The 9,492-nt window shown below is 41.2% G+C and overlaps 1 protein-coding gene across 4 annotated transcripts in view; it reads left to right on the top strand.

Annotated features, from left to right (window-relative positions):
• Window positions 1-316: 316 nt before the first annotated feature.
• The window catches only part of EML5 (EMAP like 5), a 98,598-nt gene continuing 89,422 nt past the window's right edge, over window positions 317-9,492 (top strand). For all 4 annotated transcript variants that reach the window (XR_013774557.1, XM_079308121.1, XM_079308120.1 and 1 more), the window contains exon 1: window positions 317-748. Coding sequence is in view for 3 of the 4 variants with exons in the window: in XM_079308121.1 (XP_079164247.1) it covers window positions 552-748 (197 nt within the window). In the remaining variant the exon portion in view is untranslated. The remainder of the gene's footprint in view (window positions 749-9,492) is intronic.

Here is a 9,492-nt window from a genome sequence, read left to right as displayed (position 1 = left end):
GGAGAGGATGGAGGGGCAGTAAAAACAACCCCCTCCAAACCTGGGGAAAGGGGAGAAGACTCAGCCTCGCTTGAGGAGGGGAAAAAAAAAAAAAAGGTAAATATATAAAAGCCCCGCGCCACGCCGCAAGGCGCGGTGCTGAAGCGTGTTCCTGCCCGTCCGCCGGGTCGCCGCCACCGCTCGGTGGCCGGTCCCGCTCGGTCCCCGCCGCCCGCCGGGCCCGCCCGGCCGCTGACGGCGCCGCCCTCGGCGCAGGCGCAATGGGGCGCGGGGGGGCCGGAGCGGCGCCGCGCCCTCGCTCCGCGTCCCGGGCGGTGTCTCAGCGCAGCCATGTCTGGCGGCGCGGGGCGGCGAGGCGCGCTCGGGCGGCGGCGCCCTCTGTGAAGCGGCGGGGGCGGCGGACGAGCGGCGGCGGCGGGCATCCATGTCGGCGGGCAGGGATTAGCGCGGCGGGCACCCAGCCGAGCGGAGGGGGCGGCCGGCCCGTCGCCCCCTTCCCGCGGGGTCTCCGGCGGGAGCGAGCCGTACCCGGCTGGCGGGGGCGGGTGGACATGGCTGACCGGAGCGCGCCGAGCTGCCACCTGCGGCTGGAGTGGGTCTACGGCTACCGGGGTCATCAGTGCCGCAACAACCTCTACTACACGGCGGCCAAGGAGATCGTCTACTTCGTGGCGGGGGTCGGCGTGGTCTACAGCCCCCGGGAGCACCGGCAGAAATTCTACCTGGGGCACCAGGACGACATCATCAGGTACCGCTGGCGCCGCGCTCCCCGGGCCGCATCCCGCCCGGGCTCCGAGCCCCTCCGGCCGTCCCGGCCCCGCAGCCCGGCTCGTCCCTTCCCGGGAGCGGGGCGCGGGTGTCCCCCAGGCGCCGTCCCGGGAAGCGCCGGCGATGCGCGTCCCGCCGGTGCCGTGGGTTTCCAGGGAGCGGACCGAAATACATCAAGGACAGTCAGCGCTTCCTCACCGCCCCCCCCCCCCGCCCGGGCTTCGCCGTGGGTAGAAACAGCCTGGAAATGGCTTTTAGCTGTCGGATTCAATCAGCCGTGTGCTGTGTCCCCCAGTGCCGCCGGTGTGCGGTGCCGAAACTCGCAGGGTGCCCGTGCCCGGCGCCGCTGCCCCAGGGTCGCCGCTCGGTCCCGGGCGCCCTGAATGTCACGGGGCCGGCGGGAGGAGAGGCTGTAATCGCGTGTGTGCCCCGGAGCACTTGGGCTGCGGAGGAGGTTAATCTGTAGCAGGTAGACCTCCGTCTGCTGTTTAAAAGGCGACGATTACACGGGGAATTAGCGGCCTGCCTGTAACTCACGCAACTTTTAGGGTAATCTTGAAAGAACAGCCTTTCTTGAGAAGTTGAGGCTCCTTCTGTAGCTCTGTAGTTCCCTTGGCAGTGCATGTTACCAGGTGCCGAGTCCATTAAAAAATTAGTTACAAACTGATGCTGCAAAAGAAGTGTGTTGGTATAATTTCTTATATGTCTTTCCAAGGATGCTTTTGTAAGCCTAGTGGTGTTGTGAGATCAGTGAGAGAATTTGAGGAGTATGAAGGGCAGATGTGAGCCTGAGTCATCAATCTTTTCCCTTACAGTAGGTGTCATTGCAGATGGATTTTAAATTCTGATTTCCTTTGGTCTTCCTGTTGGGGTAAGAGCTAGCAATAGATACTTTTATAGGTCTTTTGTATGTTCTACAGCACAAAATTTGTTTTGATGATGCTTAGTGCTCCCAGGCATACCTCTCTATGTGTTACTCATGAGTAACAGGTATTGCCTGTAGAGAGCAGACTAGATGCTATGTCTTTCATTTAAGCTTTTAGACACACTAGAAAACTTGGTCATAATGGCCACTTTTTTCCTTTGTTTAAATCTTCTTGAAGAAATTTAAACAGTTCTGAAGTATGGCCGTGAATGTTCTTAAGAAGGGTGTCACTTTCATAGTAAATTTCTCCTTGGCGCTAAATATCTGAAAAAAAATAGTCAATATACCACAGTAGAGTGTTGTGCTAGGAGTTTGAATCTGTCACTTGCATCGTTTAATGTTTTAACATTCTCCCTTTAATCCAGGGAAAACTGTTTTGTTAAGAACTGCTAGCTGCTATGATGTCAAGTGCTGTGGGAAATCCAGGTCTGCAACTTGCTCTTGTGCTAAGGAAGCGGTGGCTCACTGCTCATTCTAAGGTCAAGGCAGTGTAATATTACACGTTTAATACCATGTATTCATGAGTGCTTCCGAATGACACTGTTTGTTTCAGTAGAACTTCGTGTAGTATAAGAATTACATGGTTTGAGCTACAACTGGGCAAGTTTTTTGTTTACGTGTGGTAACAGTTTCTTGCTCAGTCTCTCTCAGTTTTGGTACAGTGTGATACATTTGGCTAAAATGTGACAGAATTGATTAGACTTGTACTAAATAAAAAGCCACAAAACCTAAAAGCAAACAAACATCTGCTGTAAGTCAGCTGACTGGACAGTATATCTGATTTGTGTGAGTATGTATTTTGATTTGAGTGATACCATGGCCCAGCATAGCAGAGTTTCTCCTGCTCTAAATTGTATTGATGTGAGAATATCCTTCTAAGTATCCTAAAGCATTGCAGGTTTATCCAGTTAAATTTTGCATGCTTCTTAAATGCAAAAGCTATACCGAAATATTAGTGTGCTTAAAGAAGAAGGCTTGATTTAAAAGCAGAATGGCTATTTCTAATAGCATTGATAGTCTTTCAGTTGTTTCTTCTTCTAAAATGCATTGTGGTACCATTTAAATGCCATCTCACACTTTTCCTGGCTAAATTTGGGTATCTAAACATGCTAGTTCTTAATATTTAAAGGAGTCACGGGAAGGTCAAATATTAGAAATCAAAAACAAAACCCAAAAGCCAAAAAGCAGGTGCAAAAATGGGATTACATAATATAGTAATCAGTGTTACTACATTTTCTCTTTGAAGATAAACTCAACTCTTGTATTGCAAAAAAAATTAATATATTTAATGCTCTAATAGTCTCAGCAGATACTGTCTGAATGCTGAGATATTTGAGATTTTTTTAGTGAAACCAATGAGAGGGTTAAGTGTCTTTTTACAAGTATGGGATCTAATTTGTGAAAGCAGTTCTGGAAATCTTATGTATTTAAAGAATCAAACTTTCATGAGCCTAGCTCCATAGCTACAAGGACTAAGCATAAATATTGCTCACTACATGGTGATATTATTAGTACTTCATTATGAGAACTTCTATATTGTTAGCATTCTTTGAATGACATTGTAAACATCAATCAGGAGAGAGGAACTGCAGTTCTTAAGTCAGAGACCATTTCTTTAGTAGTAGAAAACAGTATTGGAGTACTGGACAGTCATAGGACATTTTCCACTGGAAATTTCTAACACTAGCAGTTAATTTTTGCTCTGCTTTGAAGTTTTGTCTGCTTTTGTTAAATGAAACTTGCTGTAAGATTTTTTTTTTTTTACATGATTAGGTGTTTTAATGTAATTTTTTTCAGTATGAATGTCTAATCTTAATTTTGATCATGGTGTCCACACCCCAAACTCCTCAGCCTCAATTAACTGTATAGTAGAAGTAAGAGCTTTCTTTCAGTGTTTTGACCTTAGATCTATTGAAAACTCTTTTGGAGTAGAAGAGGAAAATTATGGTAATTTCAAACGTCTTTTATTAGTCTGTTTGGTTTTGGTTTTTTGGGGGTTTTTAATTTTTTCATTTATTTTTTTTTTATTTGAACAATCTCAGTTGCAATCCATTTTTAAAAGGACTTTTCCTGCTTGCTGGTGAGCTTTTGCTTTTTATGTTATATCTTCTGAGAATTTCTTTCCAGAAATTGACACAGAGTTCTGGAGGATACAGTAACATGTTTTCAATGATGCAGTAACATGTTTTCAATGATGCAGTAACATGTTTTCAATCTTACTTGTCTCCCATTTCTTATGTGTTTGGGTATTTTTATTGTTGAGATGTATGTGAGCACTTGTAGAAAGTGTCAGATGCAGGAATGCTTGGAAATTTGCATCTTTTAGGAGTGCAGATAACTGAATTTCTTACATTTTCAGGAGTAAATAAGGAGAAAAATCTTGTACATGAAATCTCAGGTGACTTGCTTTGATCTGTTGCCGACAGCATAACTTGGATGTCTGCTGTGTTTGTGGAAGATAAGTTCCCTTGTCCAACCTGACTATGTATGTGTAGGAGATACTAATACTGAATGAAAATACAAGTAATTCCTACGAAGCTACTGGTTTCAAGTGTGTTTTGTCTAGGATTTCATGCATCACCAAACTAGCTTGTGATCTGTAGAATGGTTTGCTCTCTGGTAGCTGAGGAAGAAATAGTATCTTGGTGTGTTCAGGTTAGATCTTGACTTTGTTTTCTTGATAATTTTATTGGTTTCAAGGATCATAGCTTATTTAATGTTGGCTGATCTTCCCATGTAAGAGAGACCTTAGGGAGATTGCATTTAAATCTGTCTGTATCAAGATTTCAGAAGATGTCCCCTCAGAGTATTAACTTGTCATACTGTAAAACTAATTCTCGTGTTGAGGCTCCTTACTTTTCTGGGCTAGCTAAAGCATATTTATGTGGGGCTTTTTTTGTTGTTGTTGTTTTTTTTTTTTTTTTTTTTTTTTTAATATGAGAAAATTAGAAACCCTGAACTTTTCTACCTTTTTAAATGGCTGTCTACTGGCAAAAGCATTTGATGTCACTAGGACATTAGGACATTCTCTATGCTGAGTGCTCCAAGGAGGCTCCAAGGTGACTTGTAGAGTAATTTTTCCTTTTGATGCATTTTTTGGGTCCTTTTCTGCTCTTTTCTGCTCTTTTCCTCCGTGCTAGCCCTGTGACCATCTTTTTTTTTTTGTGGGCTTCAAAGTATGGTAATTTTACTGGGAATTAATCTGACATTGATGATGCTATTGAAAAATAAAATCAAAACATAAAGTTAAACCACTGCATCTTTTTGAGAGCTTCAGTAGACTTGGGAAAAGCTTATATTCTGCTTTCCATGATGTCTGTTCTTGATTTCAAACTTTAGTACTTATTTGTAATTCTCCTTTTGTACCATTATCTTTACGCTGACACAAAACAACTGCACAACTGTGCCAGTCACAGAAGGAAGAAGAATTATGTTTCTCTGTCAGAAGGAGACAAATGAGGAAGAGTTGGTATCTCTGTCCTCCTTTTTAATATCCATTATGTGAGCTAGCTGGCAAATAATAGTGCTTTTGAATATTCTTCCTAGAACTTTATCACTGTGACTATTTGATTAAGATGTTTGTGGTACATTTAGGTTTTATTGCTTAAGGTAGCTGGCGCATTTTATGCTGGTAAGAACTCTTGAATCTCTGCTGATGATGGCATTTATGGCTCTGCAACCATAGGCTGTGTCTAGTAACTTAATTTCCCTTCTTGTCTGAAGTCTGTATATTTTTCCTTGTCTTGGACTAAGTTGGGGGAAAGAAACAATGCATCATCTGCCCTGGGACTCATGCAAAGTTCTACTTTTAGGGCAACATAACTTAAATTATTCAGAAAACACTGAAATTCTATTAGGAATTCTAGTACCAGAAAGTAATCAATACTGTGCAACAAAGACAGAAGAGAAATAAATGGTTCTACTTTCAGTCTGGTTAAAATGTGGTTCTTTTCCCTCTTTGTGCCCCTCTGTATCCAAGACTGCAGAGAGATAAATTCCATGTGTACAGGGACAGTATATGCAAGTCAGGTGGAAAGAATGGCAAAGCATTTGTCTCTATTCTCCTGGAGACAGGGTTTGGCTGTTTCCAACAAAATAAATTGCTTGTCTAAATCATGGCTTTTCTTAAGACAATTTTTCTTGTTGCTGTGAACTCTGTAGGAATTACCCAAACTTTGTTTCCCAAGGAATAAAAATAAGCAGCCAAACATCTGGCCAATAAACTGTGATCTTTCCAGGGACTTTAATAAAGACTGTCATCTTTTTATATTTCAAGTTTCAACTTAGTCTACAAGAGATTGTCCTGCCTTAGATACTATGATTTTGTTCCTGTATTCCAAGGCAAAATAAACCATTTCATTTTAGTGTCAACATTTCTTCAGTTCTAGTGAAACTCAAAACTACTAAAATCATCTCTGCTCTCTGGTGTTAGTGCTGCCTGCCAGCTCTGATTTATCCATTTTTTGTTGCACTCTGATTGTTTGTCTAACCATCACCATCTAAGAAATTGCTGGAGTCTTGTCAGCTGCTTTCTAAGACTGCTCCTAGATAATTCTCTCTGGGAGGCAGGTCCAGTCTTCCTCTTTGTGGCTGTCAGCTGTGGTTTGCAAGCACAAATTCTAGCAGGGTGGTGATTAGTCACATCCTAGTTTTGAATGGCAGCAGATCTTTTCCTCACCCTCTCTTTTCATTAACTGTGCATTGTTATGACTTTGGATGACCTGCTCTTGGACTTTTTTAGTAGAGATGCTGTGTATTTCTACCACCTCATTGTATCATTCTACCTCTTTGATCCCTTTTAATTAGATTCTAGTAATAATAATAATAAAAAAAAAGAAAATTATGAACAAAAGAGAATACATTCTCAGAAAAAGAGCCAAACAGGTTTCACAAGAAGGGAGAGGGAAGTTTTTTGTTACAATGTTTTGTGTTCCTCAGTAGTCTGACACCTTAAGAGTTCTCAAAAAACCCCAAAAATAGTTGAAGCAATTGAAAGTTGGTGTATCTGCTGTCAAGTTTATTGCCTTGTTCTTGTCCAGAATAAATGGCATATGTTTCTGACCTAACTCCAGATGACAGTCATACACAAATGTTAAGCAATGGATACTAAGTATAGCTGCAAAATTTTGTCAGGTGAAATTCCTTTAACTGATTTGGCAGCAGATCTGTGCATTTTCACTAGGAATTTAATGATTAGTTGTGTATTTTGGATTTCAGGGAACGTAACTGAATGGATACCATAAGGAAAAATTTCTAATTATTATGTGCAATGTCTTGTGTCTTTTGAATTTTGAATGTGACTGAGCTAAAAGAGTTTCAGCATGTTCTGGTGAGGAATTCTTTGCATGCACTTGAAATCTATGCAGTCCAGATCTTTCTTTCTAGAAAAGAACTCTGTTGTTTATTCATTTGCAGGAAGGTAATCTCCCAAACTATTCCAATAATTATGGCCATCAAAGAAGGCCAGTCACCCCCCTTTTCTAGCCTCTAATAACTGGAGAAAAATAGGAGTAAAATCCATTTTATAGTTATCCTTCAAAAGTGAAATGGATTATGTATAGAAACATCTCAAAATGTAGCTTGTCTAATACTTTTAGAAAACATACAAGGTGCATACAGCCTGGATGATTATTATTAGGTATGGTGTTAGGAATGCAGTCTTTGTTCTCAAGTCCCATAGAGGGACCTTGGCAGGCAGATTTCCCCTTGGCTCAGTGCTGGTGAGGCTGCCCCTGGAGTACTCTGTGCAGTTCTGGGCTCCTCAGCACAAGAGACATGAGGAGCTGCTAAACAGAGTCCATTGGAGAGCCACAAAGATGATTAAGGGTCTGGAGCATCTCTGCTGAGCAAAGGCTGAGAAATCTGGGAGCATTGGGCTCAGAGTGCATCTGATCAATGGGTACAAACAGCTGAAGCCAAAGTGTGAAGAAGGTGGATCCAAGCTGTTTTCAGTGGTGCTCAGTGACAAGTCAAGTGACTTTCCAACCAAAAAACAAAACCCGTAGGCCCCTGCTGATCAGTAAGAGTTTCCAGAATTGGTGGCTCAGTTTGAAAGTTTGACTACAAACATTATTTATTACTTTCTTCCCAGATGCAAATTCAAATAATAAACACTTCATGTAAATCTAGTTAAGGAAAGAATTTTTCAAATTGCTTTCTTGAAGAAAATTAGGCATTAACTGTAGATCATGGGGTTTTGATATGCAATAGAATGTTTACTGTGAAACAAATTACCTTTAATAATATTTTTTGTAACAAAGAGTGGGTTTTGGGGTGTGTAATTGTTGGTTCTTGCTCAAACATGGCATCTGGGGTTCATTCTCCATTTGCACTTGAGGAGAAAACCACGTTCTTGCTTCAAAGGATGAAAGCACTGTAATGCTGTAGTCTTGTGATGTACCATTCTGAGAGGTCAAATACAGGCACCCAAATCACTTGAGCAGGTTAATTCACCAAGCTGTTGTACTTTGTTAATATGCCATTAAGGCATTTTTGTTTTCTGAATATAATTTGAGGAACTGATTTCTCTTTTTCCCCAGAAAAGTTTGTATTTCCAGCTGAAAAACCACATCTTCTCCTTAGCTTATTCTTTGGGCCTGTATGGTGTAATGGGTTTTTTTGTTTATGCTAAAGATAAATCAATTAACTCACTTTATGATCTCCAGATGATCTTTTTGAGCATACTCAGTTTATTTCCCTCCATGAAAGAAGTCATGACTTAAAACCTAAATTATGTCATAATTAAACTAAGCAGTTCTATAAACCTCTAGCTTCAGTGTCTTTTGTCTACCAGTGAAAATGGCATTTCTTACAGCAGAAGCAATTGTTAGGACAAGGGGAGATAATTACCCTGCTGACCATTTTATACTGTGGCTCTCAAGGGCAAAGGCCCAGCTAAGCTCTTTTCAGTTTTTCATGCTAAATGGTCTCAAATTGCCAAATGTGTAAAAGTCTGAAGGGAAGATTTGGGTTCATATTTTACATAGATCAGGGGGAGAGATGAAAGACAATGACATGTCTTCTTCCTCAGGAAAACCCAGTTTTCTTGGTAGTTCTAGACCTGAAATATACTATCTGAAATATTTTTTGAAAGATTTACTGTTGAATCTTCATTATTATTATTTTTTTTTAATATTTTCTTTCTTCTTGGATTTGGTTTGATAAAATGAAAATATTTCAGGAATACAGAATTAAAACTTTCCTGGATTTGGTTTGATGTGAGACTAGAATGAGCCTGTTGTTTAATACACCTCCATACCACTGAAAACTATTTTTCCTAATTAAAACTACTGCAATAAAAATACCAAAACTCTCCAACCAGAACATTTAAAATACACTAGAAGTTGATTAAGACCAACACAGCAAGGAGCTGCAGGCTTAGGAGCTTTCCTTCATGCATTGTGCTTTTCATAGCCAGCAGTCACATCACCTTCTGATCTGATTCTGTCAGTGCTCACAGGCAGGGTCAGGTCAGGTCAATACTTAAATGGGAAAATGTCTTGGTGCTGTGGAAAAGGCTTTCCTTGACTTGGTACTTGGGTCTTTTTCTCAGAACATTGCAACAACATGAGGCTCTAGGACAATGTCTGAGAAGAACAGGAAATGAAACCAAAAGCTTAATAATGTTTGATTCCTAAAAATTCTGCTGGAATTTTGAGGTCTGCCCTAATCTTTCAGTTTTTCCAAATTGCAGTCATGTTAGTCATTCTCTTGATTTAGGGAGGAAAGTAGATTATGTTCCTGGTTGATTTTTTTAAAAGCATTATGGGGTTAACATACTGTATTTGCATATTATTATG

Source organism: Erithacus rubecula, assembly GCF_903797595.1.
Source record: "Erithacus rubecula genome assembly, chromosome: 6".
Taxonomy (NCBI): domain Eukaryota; kingdom Metazoa; phylum Chordata; class Aves; order Passeriformes; family Muscicapidae; genus Erithacus; species Erithacus rubecula.
Note: the sequence above shows the minus strand (reverse complement) of the source record. Positions and strands in the feature narration are given on the sequence as shown.